This window comes from Pyrgilauda ruficollis, unplaced genomic scaffold, assembly GCF_017590135.1.
Source record: "Pyrgilauda ruficollis isolate IOZ18807 unplaced genomic scaffold, ASM1759013v1 scaffold49, whole genome shotgun sequence".
NCBI lineage: Eukaryota > Metazoa > Chordata > Aves > Passeriformes > Passeridae > Pyrgilauda > Pyrgilauda ruficollis.
The window spans coordinates 4,746,588-4,764,319 of record NW_024526488.1 but is presented as its reverse complement, the minus strand read 5'-3'; the positions used below and the strand labels follow the sequence as shown (position 1 = coordinate 4,764,319).

The 17,732-nt window shown below is 43.1% G+C and overlaps 1 protein-coding gene across 2 annotated transcripts; it reads right to left on the bottom strand.

The window, feature by feature from the left end:
- Window positions 1–16,358, bottom strand: PRG4 (proteoglycan 4). 2 transcript variants are annotated; one of them, XM_041479576.1, is made up of 11 exons: window positions 16,339–16,358; window positions 15,697–15,795; window positions 11,136–11,255; window positions 7,784–7,885; window positions 4,403–6,256; window positions 3,461–3,547; window positions 2,925–3,064; window positions 2,079–2,235; window positions 1,343–1,522; window positions 1,078–1,203; window positions 1–128 (listed from the first exon to the last, which is right to left on the bottom strand). In XM_041479576.1, the coding sequence occupies exons 2-11, from the start codon at window positions 15,791–15,793 to the stop codon at window positions 25–27; spliced, it is 2,967 nt and encodes a 988-aa protein (XP_041335510.1). In that variant the 5' UTR covers window positions 15,794–15,795; window positions 16,339–16,358; the 3' UTR covers window positions 1–24. The 2 variants fall into 2 exon arrangements, with proteins under 2 accessions (XP_041335510.1, XP_041335509.1); XM_041479575.1 differs by lacking the exon at window positions 16,339–16,358 and adding an exon at window positions 13,316–13,438 and having other exon boundaries at window positions 15,697–15,793.
- Window positions 16,359–17,732: the final 1,374 nt, after the last annotated feature.

Below are 17,732 nucleotides of genomic sequence, written 5' to 3'. Positions count from 1 at the left end.
TGATTTAAACTCCTCTGCTGTGCCTCACTTGCTGGGACAGTTGTACCAGTCTTTGGTTACAGTCTTTCCTGTGAGAGCAGTAACAGGTCGTGCTATTCTTTTGCCAACATCCAAACTGTAGTACCGATCTGAAAGGAAGAGAGGTCACGATTAAATTCCAGAGACTGTATTAAATTCATGGGAAGAATTCACAAACTCAAGCCTTCATTTAATGTCACTTAGGCCTGGATAACAGATTTACTGTTCCATGTGCATACAGGGAGCTGAGAGGCTTCAACAATAAATTTCTGTCCTCAGCTTTATTTTTCAGGTGTCCTTGGTTGCAGTAAGTTTTATGGCATTGCTAATAATTAAATCTGTCCCAAGAGCAGGAGCAGGGAAGAATGTTCTTGTGTTGCTAGAACACAGAAATAGTCTTAAGAATTTGGAAATCAAAGTAACTACATCCACAACAATCCTGCACTCACTACAGAAGTGGGAAGTCCATGGTCCCTGAGTGTGAATGAGCCTGTGAGGCTGATTCCTCCAAGGTGAGGAATTGGATCTTACTGACAGGGCCTTTAATGGCCTGTATTTGTGTATAGCTTGTCCTTAGAGCTATTTAGTTTTTTGAAAACTGAGGAATGCTTATACGGGATCCTGGCTGGGGGAATGAGTCTGCCTAGGATCACAAATAATTTTTTTGAGCTGTGTCAAGTGGTTCATCTCTCTCCTTTTTGTGTTGTGTCAGAAACATAAGTTCCATAGAAGCCATCTAATAACTTTCTGTGTTGTGATCCAAAGACTTCAGTCTATCATTAACATAATCTGTCATTTAAGGTTTGTCCCTTTACAAGGCTGAACTCACTGGCAATGCATTCCCCAACTGGCTGCTTTGAACCTCTGTATTTCATTGCTGCACATTGTCCTATAACTACTGATTTTTAATAGAAACATCTCTTGATTATGGGCAACACTTTAATTCTCAGGACTTTTTAGTAGTGCTGAAAGTAGGACCACAAATAATAACAGGAGCTTCTTTCTTCCCCACCCCCATATCTTTTGAGGTCTATAGTGATGTGCTTTAGTTTTACTTACTGTAAGAGAAGGCATAGTAGTCGTAGCCATCGGGCTTGTTCTGGTTGGGCACGGAGAGAGTTGAGTGGACGACTTTGGGGAGCCCTCTCCAGTACGTTGTCATTTGGATTTCCTTGCGCAGAACTCCTGCAAGCAAAAGGAACTCTCCTTGAGGAGCTGTGGCACTGCTGTGGCACTGTGTCCCCTACAGCCGTTGAAACCTTCCAAACACAATGTTGTGTCAGAGGTGAAAGCATCTGTGTAAGAGAGCCTTAGTGCCACTTACCAGAGGGGTGGGAGTTGATCCTGACGGTGCGGATGACGGTCGGCATTCGCACAGCACGCTGGAAGCGCCGCCTGATGACAACTCTGGGGACAAAGGCTGGGTATCTGATGGTGACCCGGGCTCTTCTTTGACACTTCTTGGCTGGCTCTTGTCTGTAGACATACTGCTGCATGTTCCCATCTAAAACACGTTTGTTTTGTTAGTTTAAAAAAATAAATCCCCCCCCAAAAAAACACCTAACTACCAGCTTGATCAGGTATGAAAATGTCATATTGCTATCACACACAGGGAATCAATAACAACGTTCTTGTGGTGGCGGTATGGCATTCATGTAAGATAAGGAAAATACTTTAAAATAGGAAATCAGAAATAGAGATGGAAATTTCCACACATAGTTATGAACTAGCAAGATTGAAGCCTTCCCTTCTCTAATTAACTTGAGACTAAAATAGCTTTACCACCAGATGAAACTTACTTCAATGTCCAGCCACTACAGTGCTAGATTCCTGGATTCTCACCCTTACAGACCTGGTTTAAAATGCACTGAAAGACCTCCAAGTTCTAATACAAATTTTTTAAAGCTTCAGGCTATTTTTGAGCACCTGGAACACTGGCATCATTTATGTTTTTGTGTTTGAAAGAAATAGGTCTCGGATCAAGAGAAACAGTGAATTCCTGACTAAGGCAATTCAAGCACCTTTTGATGTTCCCTGAACTTCAGGAATACAAGACATACCTCTTTTGATAAAATAAACAGATTCTGGTCTGCTGTTGTATCTTGCCACAGGGAGGGTTGCTACTATTCTCCCACTTAACCCTGCAAATCCAGTTGCGAGAGGTTTGGGATAGCCATTATCCATAACACCATTAGTGAAGCGCCAGTACAGGGGACCCTGAGCATTTAAGGAGGAGAAAAAAAGAAAGAAAGAAAAAAAGTGCTTTAGAGGAAATTAATTCCTGGTTATTCAACTGCAAAACAAACATGAAGAATAATCCATAAATCCATAAAAAAGCAGTAGCACTTTGATAGCTACATTGTAAATCTGACTGGAATCACTCCTACATCCATACAAATGGGATAAAACTACTACAACTTTTAAGTACCTCTTGCAGCCTTTTAACCTTTGAGTAGGGTTGGAGGATCTTAGAAGCTAATTTTTAAGAGGGGTTACTGAACAAAGGGGTTTCCTTTCTAAAGCCCTTAAATTTTCATAGATATAACAAGCAGCTTGAATTCCAGGACTGCGTGATTTATTGGGAAGTAACTGCATGACAGCTTTAATGAGACACGTGCATTTCGTTAGCATTTTATTTCAGGTTGGGAAACACACTAGGAATAAGTTTAGGCAATCTTTTTTCCCCAGTATCCAATCTGAACCTCCCTGGTGCAACCTAAGGCCCGTTCCCTCTCATCCTGTTGCTGTTCCCTGGGAGCAGAGCCCAACCCTCCCAGCTGTCCCCTCCTGTCAGGGAGTTGTGCAGAGCCACAGGGATCCCCCTGCTCCTCCTTGTCCCCCGGCTGAGCCTCCCCAGCTGCTCCTCATCAGCCTCGCCCCACCCTGCCGGCCGGGACCGCTCCCACCTTGATGAAGAAGGTTTTCCCATCGCAGTTGCACCTGGAGAAGACGGAGTCGATGGGCGAGGGAATGCCCCAGCCGTCGCTGATCCGGCGGGGGTTGGTGGTCGGAGGGGTCCGGCCGTTCAGCAGCCAGTAATAGTGACCTGGAGGGGGGACAGGCGTGAGGGGCGGCGGGGACAGCGCCGTCCTGCCCCGGGGGACAAGGCTGAGCCGGCCCCATGAGGGATCGGGGGACTCGGACTCTGGGCTCGGGAGAGTTTCCTGAGGGGTGAGGGGCACCGGGGCGAGTGAAGGAGGCAAAAGAGGAGGAAGAGCGACGGGGCAGGAGGAGGAGGAGGTGAAGGTGAAGGATTGGGTTCGGGAAAGATGAGGGAGAAGGAGGAGGCTGGGGCAGGTGAGGGAGGAGCTCCGGCGCTGTGCGGGGAAAGAGGAGGGCCGGGGCCGGAGCAGGAGCAGGTGCAGGTGAAGGAGGGCTGGGGCTGGTGAAGGTGAAACGGGGCCACGCCGGAGCCCGTGGAGGATGTTCGGAGCAGTCTCACCTCGGAAGACGGCCAGGGTGCCATTGGGCAGGGCCACCATGCCGTCCGCTGGCTTGCCGCTGCACAGGTCCTTCTCGTCGTTCTTCTCTGCAAAACACAGCCAGGTGGGTTTGTTTAAGGTTCCACAGGAACCGCCTTAGCTTTCCCCTCGGTCCCGCCGGTGGGCCAGGGATTAATTCCTCATCGGGGACGTGTTCTCGGGAAGTTCGGCTCTGGTGCAGCAGTGCCGAGTGACCAGGTGTGGGTGTCTTTGCTTATTGCCACCTAAGTGCCTGTAATTCAGGAAAACACCTACAAACACCTCGTATTCTACATGCTCTAGGATTTTATTGTTCCTTTAAGCTGGTTTAGCAGCTTCTCTTCCCTTTTGTTATTTCTTTAAAAAAAAAATAAAAAAATAAAAGGCATTTATGCTTATTTTCAGTTAAACAATTTTGTGCAGTTAAATATAAAGGAACGATGAATCGCTTTTAAATTGAAATTGAAGTATTTTGCATCTAAAGCCCTAATTTTTCCCCCCAAAATATCTTTCAGTATCTGATTCAAAAATTGCCCAAGAACCTGCAGACTGATTAAAATAAAGAAAGGGTGAAAAAGGCTGTGGCAGAAAGCAAGGCAAGAGACTTCTTGTCTCTTTTATATGATATTTTTAGTAGGTGGCTACAAAACACCAGGTTAAGTACCATGAGGGAGGGTGGATATGCAGCCTGACTTCTAGCAATTTTTTTCAGGGGATTTTGAAATTTGTCATCTTTTTCCTTGACTTTTTGTCTGTTTGCATCTTCAATGATAGCAAACAGAAGGAGGAGAAACTGATAGCGAACAATTTTCAGTAGGACTAATTACTGAAACAAATTAATTTAGATCATGTTCTGAACTACCTGGAGGATTTAATTAACTCCACAGCTGCTGATGCTTTCATACCTGCTGGAATGCACTTACCTTGTGTTTCTCCAGGGAACATTGGCAGGTCCCCAACTTGTATTAAAGGCTTGTTTATCTCCGGTTCTTCTTTCGCTGGCAGAGTTTCAGGTTCAGTTGGATGAGGCTCTTCTGTGGCCTCAGTGACCTCCTGGAAATGTATTGTTGGCTTGGATGTCCCATTAAACACAAGATACATTTCCTCTATTGTGTCCTTTTTATCCCTTGTTGTGGTTTCTTTGGGAACTGTAGTTACCTCTTCTTTGGCAATACCAGGGGCCTTTTCAGTGACATCTTCCATTTCTTTTTCAGGTGTGGTGCCCATTTCTTTAATGGTTGTTACCTCTTTTTTACCAGGTGTCATCTCCACAATAACACAAGCAGCACCTGGGCTCTCTTTGTCTGCTGCTGGCCCAGCCTGCTCAGTGTCTGTAGTTGTCTCTTCTTCATTTGGTGTTACAGCCTCACCAGGCTGAGGAGTTGAATCTTCTTTGATGGTTGTTACCAGCACAGTGGGATTGGGCAAGGGAGCTGTGGCTGCTGTTGTTGCAGTCTTGGTGTCTGTAGAAGTTGTTTCTGATTCAGCTGCTGCAGTGACAGGTTCCTCGGCCGTAGGAGCTGTGTTTGGAAGGTCATCCATACCTTTAGGAGAATCACCTGGTTTAGCTGTTGTCACCATAGCTACAGTAACTGTGTCTTTCCCAGTTGCAGCTGTGAAAATGTCTTTAAGCAGAGTAGTTCTGTCTTTCTTTGGTGTTGTTGTCTCCTTGTTCTCAACTGTGGTATCTGAAAGCATTGTCCCTGCCCCAGCTGTGGGGGAGTCCTTGCCAACAGTTGTGGGTTCAGCACTGCCTGGAGAAGCTGTGGCTTTACTGGCCTCAGGGGCTGCAGGGATGGTCGGAGAGTCAGCATCCTCTGCTTTAGGGGTGGTGGGAGAGTCTGCCTTGGTTGTTTCTTCTGGGGTTGTTTCTTCAGCTTTGGGGGTGGTGGCAGGAGAGTCTGCCTTGGTTGTTGGCTCCTCTGGGGTTGTTTTTTCAGGTTTGGGGGTAGTGGGAGAGTCTGCCAAGGTGGTCGGCTCCTCTGGGGTTGGCTCTTTGGGTTTGGGAGTTGTCAGCTCCTCTGGGGTTGTCTCCTCTGGTTTAGGAGTTGTCGGCTCCTCTGGGGTCAGGTCCTCTGGTTTAGGAGTTGTCGGCTCCTCTGGGGTTGGCTCCTCTGGTTTAGGATTTGTCGGCTCCTCTGGGGTTGTTTCCTCTGGTTTAGGGGTTGTCGGTTCCTCTGGTTTAGGAGCTGTCTGCTCCTCTGGGGTTGTCTCCTGTGGTGCTGGTGTTGTCGGCTCCTCTGGAGTTATCTCCTCTGGTTTAGGAGTTGTAGGCTCCTCTGATTTAGGAGTTGTTGGCTCCTCTGGAGTTGTCTCCTCTGGTTTTGGAGTTGTCGACTCCTCTGGTGGGGGGGTTGTCTCCTCTGGTGCTGGTGTTGTCGGCTCCTCTGGGGTTGTCTCCTCTGGTGCTGGTGTTGTTGGCTCCTCTGGGGTTGTCTCCTCTGGTGCTGGTGTTGTCGGCTCCTCTGGGGTTGTCTCCTCTGGTGCTGGTGTTGTTGGCTCCTCTGGGGTTGTCTCCTCTGGTGCTGGTGTTGTTGGCTCCTCTGGGGTTGTCTCTTCAGGCGTGGGGCTGGTGGGGGGCTCGGAATCAGTTGCTGCTGCCTCGGTGGCGTCGGGCGTTGGGTCTTGTGTTGGGGGCAGGTCAGTTGGGTCCATTTCAGTCAGTGGCTCCTCTGTGGCATCAGGGGTCACATCTTCTGTACCCGGAGTGGGAGGGTCGGCTTCGGTGGCTGGTTCCTCTGTGGCTGGAGCAGGAGTGGTCACTTGGATTTCAGGATCTACAGAACGAGTACAAATTTGGTTCAGCCATTTGAATTGCCATGCGGGTATGTATTGTCTGTAATTGCATTACACCCGTTAGCTGTAGGTGCTTCCTTTGAAATAGCAAGTCCTTTTTTAATGGCCAGACTAACCTGGACCAGGTGGAATGGGAGTTTCTTTTGTCTGCAAGGGACTTTGCAGCAGCTCAGCTCAGTTTTAGATGATACCTTTTGGCCAATCTGGCGCTGCCCCAGGTTCAGGGTTTAGTTTGTTGCCTGTAAGCACAGCTGCCTAGGGTTTCTTGCTGCTTTCATGGAAAGGAAGACACTTTAAAAATAGTCCTTCTAACAGAACACTTCCCTTCTCAGTCTGTTATTTTTATTTATTCCACTGCCGTGCTTTATAACTTAGTCTACACCAACAACCTGGAATCGGCGGAGTGAGGTAGGGAAGCAGGATGAAAATAATTCCTGAACACAGAGCCCTGACTGCATCTCCTGCTGTATCTTTGTTCCTTGGGTTGTTTTCCTCATTGTGGTGTATGGATTTAAGGCTCTCTTTACTTGTATTTATAGTTTTATTGATATGAGTCAAATTGTTATTCAGTAAGAGGAAGAGCAAATGCTTCTTCATTTCAATCTCTCCCAAAGTATTCTCTGTCTGAGATTTTGCAGATTAGTTCTGCTTTCACAAATGTTTGTGTTTAGTATGAGCAGAATATTACAGAATAGTTTTCACTCCCGTCCCATGTATTGAAATACCATAAGCTAGCTGGGATCCTGTTAATGGGTATTTGAATTTCCTTAATTTTCTTTCATTTAACCTACTATATGGTTTTTAGGGTTGGTTTTTTTGGGGGGTTGGTTTGTTGTTTTTTTTTTTTTTTTGGGGGGGGGTTGTTGGTTTTTGGTTTGGTTTGTTTTTTGGGTTTTTTTGTAATAGGAAATTGGAACAGCAGAAAATAAGTACTCCAAATCTAAAACAAAAAGAAGAAGGGGGAGAGGATTAAAATAGTGACTGACTTGTAGTGTCTTTTCAATTGTGCTTCAAGTTCAAACTGGTCTCCTGAGTTATCACTTCAAATGCTGTAACACAGTACCAAAGAACACAGGAAAGCAGCATATTTTCCAGTCAGAATAAATAAATGTGTTCACTGAAGCAGCATAAGGCCTGGCTTGATTGAAGCTAAAGGAACCTCCTAGGACATTTTCCTGTGCTGCCAGTTCATCACTGTCCCACCCTTCCTGTTCTAGCCACGGACGCTGTCCAAGACTGACAATGGTCCGTACCCTGTTTTTGGAGGATGTGTGTGACAATCCAGTAGAGACACAGGAGGCATCACCTCTCTGCACCGTCTGTGCTGAGTGAACTCTCCAAAGTCCTGAGGGCTTGGTGAGGTAATCAGTTTATAAACCAAGTGCTTCCAAGCTTGCTAACTGTCTGGTAATGTCTAGGATCAGCTTTCTATTTCTAGAGCAGGAAAATGGTCTTTAATTTTCCTTTAGGTAACACCCATCCTGGTGCATACATGCATACTTGCCTACCTTCCAGAGCTTCCTCTGGTGACTCTTCCTCATCTGTGGAGGACCTTTTAGATGTTGATTTGTTGTCTGGAGGAGTCTCCGGGGTTGGCTTTTCTGTGTGTGCTGAAAGAGAGAGGTGCTTCCATTAACAGGTTATTTTATCTTTATGGGTACTTGGTGTCAACTGTATAAGAGTGATTACAAAATTTCAGTGACCATCTTCCATTTAAAACTAAGTTTCTTTTCATTTATGGGATTCTTTACACAAATATTTGTGTGAAAAACAGCATAAATACCCTTTTGATCCTGAAGTATTTAGTCACAGATGGGAGCAATATTTTTTCCTGAAGTTTGAGGTGAGGCATTATTAGCTAATGGAAATTTTGAGGTGGGAAAAGAAATTAATTCTGAGCAGAGCTCTAGTTCTGAAAATTTGCCTTATTTTTTTTCACTACAGATGACTTTTCACTACTTGACTTTCACTACAGATAACTAACTCTAGTGGAAATAGGAGAGCTGTCATATTAACCAAGAATTTACTTTGATAATCCCCTTGCAGCTCTTCAGATGTGATAATTCTACACAAGTGATTGTTTTGGGGAGACATTTTGAAATAAATGGTTTCCTTGAAGGCGACAGGAGCTACAAAGCAGGCATGGACCAACATAGGTTTAAGCTAACTTCTAGTAGGCTGAGTTTTTGGAGAAGTGGGTGGTTGTGTTCAGATTTTTCAGCTCTGAAGAGTGAATGGAAATTCAGTTGCATCCAGTAAGAGCCAGATAATATTTTGTAATTAATTGTTGGCCAAATTGTACAATTGGAAATTAGCTGCTTGCATAGCCTTGTAGAAGGAACTTGTTAATTGTGAAGGAAATGTGATGAAGCTCAGGGAACTGGCCAAATTATTTTGATCCAACCAAGGGAGCTGGTAACTGCTAGAGGTGTGTGTAATCAGCTTTTTACAAAAGGAATGGGATTTTTGTCTCCAAGGGATGACCATGGTGTCAAAATATTTACTTTCACAGCGAGCTAGTGCTCAAAACAAGAAAGGTTGGGTATTGCACTATATCCTGAAACCTTTATTGAGGAAGAGAGAGACATTGAAGTTGAATGACTCCTTTGAAAGCCAGTTGTTGGAGAGGGAAACGTTTTGCTTATGTGTGTGTACATGTATTCAGGGAATAAAGAGCTTCTGGAGGATAGGGAAGATAACAGTGAGCTCTGGGTATGCATTGTACACTTGGCTTTACTGTAGAGAAGAAAATGTTCAGAGGATGCTAAGCCAGCAAATTTATTCCAAGAGGTTTAACAGATTTCTTAGTTATTCACACATAGTATAAGTAGTAAAATACTGAGTACAGTGGTTTGGGGGATTTCTGCTTGATCTTTTGACCAAAACTGATAGCAAAGCTTAGTACAGTACAGAAGAAACTCTAATCTTGGGAACGGTTGATTAATTCTTCATTACATTTTAACTGAAGAAATGAAATGTTTTAACAGCATTTTGTGAGTGTTTGGGTGTGATTCCTCAGCAGAAAGAGGGAAATACTAAGCAGCCTCATAAGCAGCAAATTCACCTCAATATGCTTCCAAGACACTTCTCTAGACATTCAGTCAAAAATGCTGGATACAGACTCTATTTCAGTCTAAATTACTGGGCAGCTGTGTGGCAAAGCCAAGCCACTATCCCAGCACTTGGGGACCAAATGGGTGAAGAGAACCAAATCATAATTGTAACTTGTGTTGTGTGTCATGCTGTGGGCTTTGGGAATTGGCTGCCTTGAGGTGGGCTGCTCTGTGGATGCAGCGATCCTGTACCAGGCCACATTTGTCAAGTGTGTTGACAGAAATTAATTTAGGTCTGTAGGTACCATAAAATTTAAGGACATTATGAAATTGAACATATTCTGTTGTTGTTTTTTAGAGTTCATTTGATGGTGTCCTGAAAGCTACATGAGGGTGGGACTGCACCTCCAGGTCTGTGCCTTTGTGCTCAGCTGAAACCCCACCAGGCTCTGCAGAAAAGGACAGAACAAAAGAAGTGACTGCAGGTCAGTTTGATTCTGCCCTGGACTGAACTTGCAGCCTAAAGGTAAAATATGTCTTTTCTTAAATTTTTTCTTGCTACACTGTGAACATGTGGCATTCAGTTCCTCCCTCCTGCCCCACAGGCTGGGTTTCTGTGTCAGGCTGCTCTTCCCACATTGGATTTGAGATGGGGAGAATCTAGGATGTGCATCTCTAATATGCTGCCAGTGACTGTGGTGACCACAAGCAAGTGGTCTGGAGGTCCAGGTAGTGTTATCCAAAGGCACAGAGTAGCCATTCCCCACTTTTGGATGGGTGGGGATTTTAAGGGAGTTGTTTTTAGAAGATGAACTCACCTTTTTATTGCAATTTATTTATTCATCTGCTTAGTGGAAAAAGCCCTGGGCGTGCAGGAGACAGTGGCTAAATGTGTGCCCAGGTGGGCAGGAGGCCGGTGGCCCCTGGGCTGTGCCAGCCCTGGTGTGGGCACAGGCCCGGGGCAGTGGCTGTGCCCTGTGCTGGCCCTGCTGAGGGACCTCGAGTGCTGTGCCCAGTGCTGGGCCCTCGTGCCCAGAGAGACCTTGAGGGGCTGGAGCGTGTCCAGGGAAGGGAACGGAGCTGGGGAAGGGGCTGGAGCACCAGGAGGGGCTGAGGGAGCTGGGAGAAAAGGAGGCTCAGGGGGGAAATTCTGGCTCTGCACAACTCCCTGACAGGAGGGGACAGCCGGGGGGTCGGGCTGTGCTCCCAAGAACATGGGATAGGACAAGAGGAAATGACCCCTAGGAGCACCAGGGGAGCTTTAAGTTCTCAGGCTGCCCAGGGCAGGGGTGGAGTCCCAATTCCTAGAGGGATTTAAAAGCTATGTGAATGTGGCACTTGGGACATGTTTTAGTGGTGGCCTTCACAGTGCTGGGGGAACGGTTGGATACAATGATCTCAAAAGGTCTTTTCCAAACTAATCTGTTCTGATTCCCCAGCTTCTCTCATTGAATTCTATTACTGATGTGGAGACCTTATCTTTACAGACAATATTCTGAATAAGGGCTCTGACAGAGCATGGCTAATGGCAAAAGAGCCTAATGTAAAATACGACTTTAACCTCAGAATTCACATCTTGGTGATGGCTTCCAGGATATCTACCTGTATGTTTCCATAAAGTGTTCATGCTTGAGAAGCTGGCCAATTTGTTTGTGAAATTAGGTTTTGTTATTTTTGTTTTGTTTTGTCTTGTTTTATTTGTTTTGTTCTGTTTCCTGTTTTTCAGTTGTTACCCACACTGTTTTGTTTATGGTAAAGCACCTCTGCTTAAATATGACTTTGTGAAACAGACAGAGAAATGTCTTACCCTCTTTACAGTACTTGACGTAGTCTGGGCAGCATTTTCCGTATCGCTCGCAGTCGGCGTCGCAGTCACACTCCCTTCCCCTCTCGAAGGCTTCGAAGCAGCGTCCCTCGCAGGAGGCGGCTGTGGAGGCAGAGCAGCACAGTCAGGCTTTGGGCCAGCTCGTGTGCAACGCTGGGACCTCTCTACAGTGAAGTCGTTGGCTCGAGCTGGTGCCAAGAGCAGCTCCATAAAATCAGGCTCTTATCCCGGTCTGATCCAGGATTTGTCTGTAATGTGGGGTTTGGGTCAGGCAGTGCCATAAAGGGCACTGTGCCACGGCAGTGACCATTGGATTGACAGTGCAATAAAACCTGACCGCCGCGTTCACTTTAGCCAGGTCCCACCGTAGGAGGGTTCTGCTTCCCCAGCCACAGAGCGGTGATCTCAAGAGTGATATTTAAATTCTGGGCTGGGTTTGCAGGAAGGTGTTCACCAGGGTATCCCTTTACAACAAGAATGATTGATACCAAAGCATTTCTGAAACATAATTCACCTAATTAGGTCACAACCGAGTGGTTATGACCTGGTGTGTCCAGGCAAACACTGCAACCTAGTGTGAACAGGTTAGCCAAGTTACCCCAAGAGACCAGTTTGGAACTGTTTAATACAGTTCTTTAATTATTAGTACTAAAGGACTATATACCATATTTTGACATGACTTTAATATTTCATGTTTGGTTAACTTCTGAAACTTCACTGACCAAACTGCTATTTCATATCAAATAATGACCATGTTGTGTTAGAAAGAGTGTGCACAGCTATTAGACTTCAGAAAAAGCACTTTCTCTACGTAGGTTTCTATTGAAGTCATTGTCTCTGGGGCACACAAGGCATAAAATCATGTTTTACAGTTAAATCACTATCAAGAAAAATTAGGATTGCTGTGTAGGCAGATTCTGAACATCTTTGGATTAATGCAGTTGTGGAATTAAGTGTTGAGCCAGTGGATCCATCCCACATGCACAGGTGAGAATTATTTTTATTATCTTAGGGAAAAAAATTTATTCAGAAATAATGTCTGGCATTTCTGTCACTTAGTCAGTGTTGATTCCACACTCACTGGGCAACAGTCCTTAAGCAGACTGCCTGCATCCTTTCAGGATGGCACTTATTGTGCTTGCCTGGACTCACTGATTTAGAGTAGAAAAGGGAAGACTTCCTCTAGTCTTAAACTTTTGGTTAAATGTTGTGCAGAAGCCAGAATACCTTTAGAATCTGACCCACAATGAATAAATAACCTCCATAATTAAAATGCCTCACTTTGCATCTTCAGCTGTGAGAGATGCTGATGTCCCCCCGCAAAGCCAAATGAAGATAGGGAAGACTGAAGGGCAAAGTGTCCCCAGTGTGTGTCAGGGCAGCAGAACTGGAATTTCAGGGAATGCTAGGTCTGCATTTTGAACAACACTCAGTGGTGTAGCTGATTCTGAGAAGTATTTGTTACTCCTGTAATTCTACTGGAACCACAGTATAGCGTAACAAACTACTGTTATCCAAATCACTGACATTTCTGACACTGGTGATTGCTAAGAAAATGCTTTTAATGGTCAGTAAAGCAATAATCTGTTTTTATTTACATTGTACAGTTTTGCCTATAAATAAGGCATAAATTAATACTCATCCAAACACATTTTCCAGCAGACTCTGGACATGGTTCTGATCCAGAGTCAATTTCTGTCCATGGAAGGACACCCTGGCTTTGGATTAGACCCCACAGCATCCACACTTCTTAAATTTGAGTTGGAATATGTCAGAATTTCTTTCTGCAAAACCCTAAATTGGCTTTTAACCTTTTTTTTTTTTTTTTTTTTTTTTTTTTTTTTTTTTTTTGTATAAGAGACAGACGCATGCAGTACAAATACACTAAGGAGTAGAAAACAAACAGTTTTTGCTGATCTTGCCTAGTTCTGCTTTTGTAAAAAGCAAAATTCTTTGCTTGGCAATAACCTGTGGATACACAATTTTCTTTGGATTGCAGGAGGTTACCCTGAATATTTGAGGGGAGCAACAATACATGTATGAGAGGGAACAGGGACACAGCAAACCAACAGACATTTAAGCATTCAGAGAGGAGACACTGGTGTGGTAGGGAGCTGGGAGTGGAATTTGAGGAGAGGAACTGGCTGTGTTTGGGAACTTACCCACTATGCAGACTTTCCTGAAGTCAGGGCAGCACTCCATGTAGTGGTGACAGTTAAAATCACACTGGCAGTCATGCTCTCTAGAATACCCTGACCCACATCTCCCTGTACAGCTCGATACATCTAAAATCACACAACACTGGTGTAAGCATTGCCCAACCACAACGGTCCTTAAGGTAATGCTGAATGGAAAAGAACTAAAGTTTCTCTCATCTTTTCCTACAGAATGTGGTTTCCTCACTCAGTACTGCAGAAGCTGAGAGCCTGGTGTGACCCCTCCTGAAGGTGTGGGGAGCAGAGGTTTGCTCTGAGCCAGCCTGAGGACCACCAGTAGCACATGTTCAGGTTAGAGGGGTCTTCCACTCAGATAACTTAACCCTTTTCTTCTGAAAACTAAGGAATCCTTGAGTATTGGTTCTGTAGTATGACCACAGGCTTCCAAACTAACCCCTTAGACAGTATATCAGCTTTGCTGATTTACTCTCCAATTTGATTCACCCTCTGTATGATAACAGGTGTGCATCTGCACACCCATACCTGACAGACCCCCTAGGTGTTTGATTTTTACTGTTGGTAATGCAGTTCCTAATAACCCGTCTAATCAGGTTAGCTTGCAAACTGGAGAGCACTCATAATAAATACAGGTCCCTGAAACCATTTTTACTGGAAGTTTCCAAATCTGCCTACTCCCTACACTATATTTTTTCCCTAATGTCAAGGAAGAATTTGGTATCAGCTCAAAGGGTAAGAACAGTTGGTATCTAGCCCTGTAACTCCTATGAAGTACATTTTGTTAATTAGAAGATTATGTACTAGCACACTAACAGAAAAGTTCATCCCCACAATGACTTTACTGCCAGACTGCTGGGAAATGCTGGATAACAAGAAATGGTGCAGATAACAGGTGATAAAACAAGACATCAGGAGGTGTCTTGCTTTAACCTATGAGCATTCCAGCTTGGCAGTGCCTTGCTGCCTTCTTCTGCCAAATCAGATATTCACCCTGCAACCCTCCCCTTCCTCTGTGAAATCTCTGCTAACACAACCAGCTAACAGCTTCTTCTGGAAATGAAACATGCAGGACCACAAGTGAAGCGTCCCTAAATACAAACAAAGAAGCTGAACAATCAGCAAGCCCAAACAGATAATCAGCTGAAACATTGAGAAACAACAAGGAAATAACATGTAACACAACACAACACCAAAGACAATTTCTAACAGCACACACTCCATGTGTGTGTGTCTGAAGGAAAAGCATGGGATAACAAATATTATATCTATTACATATACTGTGATTTTCAAACAGTACTTGTAATGCTTGTTACCACTTTGCCACAAATAGAAAAGTGGAACGAAGGGATAACTGCAGACATTAATGAACTTGAGTTACTGGGCTATTAATACAGCAGTTGAAAAGACAAAATAGACATCTTCCTTTATGGATGTATGCCCAATATATTGAACCCTTCTTCCTTTATGGAAAGAAAATAAGTCCAGTAGTTATATGGATAATATGTAGTAGTCCAATAGTTGCACCTCTTCATTAATTTCTTTTATGGCTTGCAAGTTATGGAGTTACTTGTAAGGAAAATGCCTGAATGGTCCTGGTTGCTGTTGGCAAAAATCTTTTTTGCTGAAACTGGTGGAAAGGCATCAGTTATCAAGGGGTCAGTGTAAGGTCATATCTGGCATGGGGTGTGCCCTGAGGAACTTCTCAGATACATGACGTTGTGCCTTCTGCTATCAAGTAGTAATAATTTTCTACCAGCAAGTAATACCTAGTGTCATCCCCCTGAAAATTTGAGAGCTATTAGAGAACTGCAACAGCACAGGATTTGCTAGAGGCATGTTCTGCTTCACCACAACAGTGTTACTTTAGTAAGGAATCAATTATAGAGCTTGAAGTATTATTAGACAAATAATTCCCCTAATTTGCCTCACTGGTGTAACAATGGTGCATTTAACGGGAAAGCACTTAGCAAGGTAGAGACATTTCTTTCCCTGAACTTATTGAAATATTTCTAGCCAACCTTTGTGGATATTCTCATGTTAGATTCTTCCTAAATCAAACTGCAAATCACTAGGGCTAAATACATTAGTATGGGGGCAAGAGGCTCTGTAAACTGTCTACAGAAAAAGTAATCGATTCATACACCTTTTGCATTACATTTATATTTTTATGTTATTCCTCAAACAAAGAGGACTATGCTGCACTAAAATGTATTTATGAAAATATTCAGTGATGATAAAACTGAATCATATTTCCTATCTGAATAAAGTTCTAGGACTTAGTATTTTTATTATATTTTTGAAATATTCTTAATGTGTATCAGGCACACACTGCTTAGACACCCTCTCTTCAGCTTTGTGTGTTACAGTACCTTGAGAAGACACTTCTGGAATCAAGGACAGTGAAAGGACCACCAGGGATAAGCAAAGTATGTTCCATATGATCATAACTTTCAGGTACGACATCATTCCTAAAAAGAAATAATCTCACATCACTACCTGCCATTCACTTAATTCATAATTTTAAAAATGCTGTGCATATCTTTATATATGAGTAGTTTGATAAAAACATAAAATAAATAATAAAACTGTTAAAGGAAAAATTTAGAATTACTCTATAAATTCCCTCGTGATTATTAGTCAATTAGCCTTTAAATTCTGTAATAAGATTATAGAAATTCATTATTAACAAGTAATAGAAATAAATTTTTGCAGAATTCTATTACATGAAGACTACAGTCACAGTCGTCTTCTAACATGGGTACACTTCAGCACAACAATGTTGAAAGTTATAATACTGATAAATGAAAATCTATAATAAAACCAAATACTGACAGAACATTAGTTATGCAGCAACATAATTTTATAAACCATAACCTAACATTGAAATATGTCAAATGGAAATTAGACTAAAAGTAAATCTTCTTTCAAAATGAAAACTTTGGATTTTCTGTCCCAGTTCCTTGTTCTCCTATTGAAGAAGAGCTTTGAGTAGAGACAGGTGTAGCACTTACCTAGCAGAGAGTGTGTCTGCTCCCAGGGCTGTTCCAGAGTCCTTATATATTGCTTTGGAGCTGTGCTGGGGTCAGGTAATTAGGCAGCTTGTTAAACACACCACCAATGACAGCTCATGACAGCAAACTTTCCACAGGGCTTGGAAGAGGGCCCGGATGACTAGACTAACACAACGTCTGGAAAATACTCCCATTAAGAAAAACGATTACAGAAAAACTAAATAGGGACTTACTAGTCAAAACACATTTTGATTACTGAGAGAAATGAACAAATTGTCCTCAATGCAGCTGGAAGGCATTAGAGAGTATTGCAGAGCAATAAAAAATCATCAGAAGCAAATGCTGAGTGTATTTTCTTTCCTGTCAAATGGAGCTTAGGTGACAGTAGCCTGAAATGATGCAGTTTTATCTGCTACTGATGGTGTATCTTCTCCAAAAAGTTGAGAGCTAATTCATACAGACATAAGTAATTTACCACTTGCACTGAATATTTTGTACTTTCCCCTGAACTAAATGGAAAAGCTGCCAAGGCATTGGCTAGAAATCAAAGAATTGAGTCAAATCACAAAGTTATTGAACATATGATATGTAAGACATCAAAAATGAATGAAAGAGGCCTTAATTGTTTTAATGGTCTTTGTGTTCATTGGTTCCAGATTTGGGATAGTGGAAATGGTCATTTGTAACTCTCAGAGACAAAGGAGGTTTTAACTGAAACTTTTACAGTCCTGACTGTTGGTCTTTAGGAGGGATCTTTTATTCAGAAATTATCCTACAGGTCAGGGAACTTTAATACGCCTCCTTTATGATATTACCTGAGTCTCAAAGTGGTTCTGTTAACCCCAAAAATAAATATGGTATAGTACACATTGATCCCAGTTGAGGAAAGCACTTCAAATGAGAATGAGTCTCTTAAGGAAAATAATGCAGAGCAGGAGTGGGTTTAAACATGTGTTTGAATGTTTCCCTCACTTGGTTCATTGACTGAACAGCTTTAGTAATTTTATGCTAGAATTTCTAATTTCTGTATTATCACAATAGAGAGATTTCCATTCAGTCTTTCTGCATTGTGTGCAGATGGAATAACTATTTACTTCAATTAAATGGAATAACTATTACTTCACTTTGTGGGAAAGGGGAGACTGAGTTTTTATGGAGGTTATTCAAGGTCATACAAAAGAAATGTATATTGCATGTCTTATTATAAGAGTTTCAGGGCTCTCTTTAGTGGACTATAAGCTTGATAAAGAAGCCCTGGCTGGGGTAGAATGGTGCCTGTCTATGATTATTTGAATCCTGGGGAAGAAGTACTTATTAGAGTAGCCAAATAGTATCAACAAGATGAGAAGTTTCCTAGAAAAGTACTAAAATACTTGTAACTTAATTTATAATTT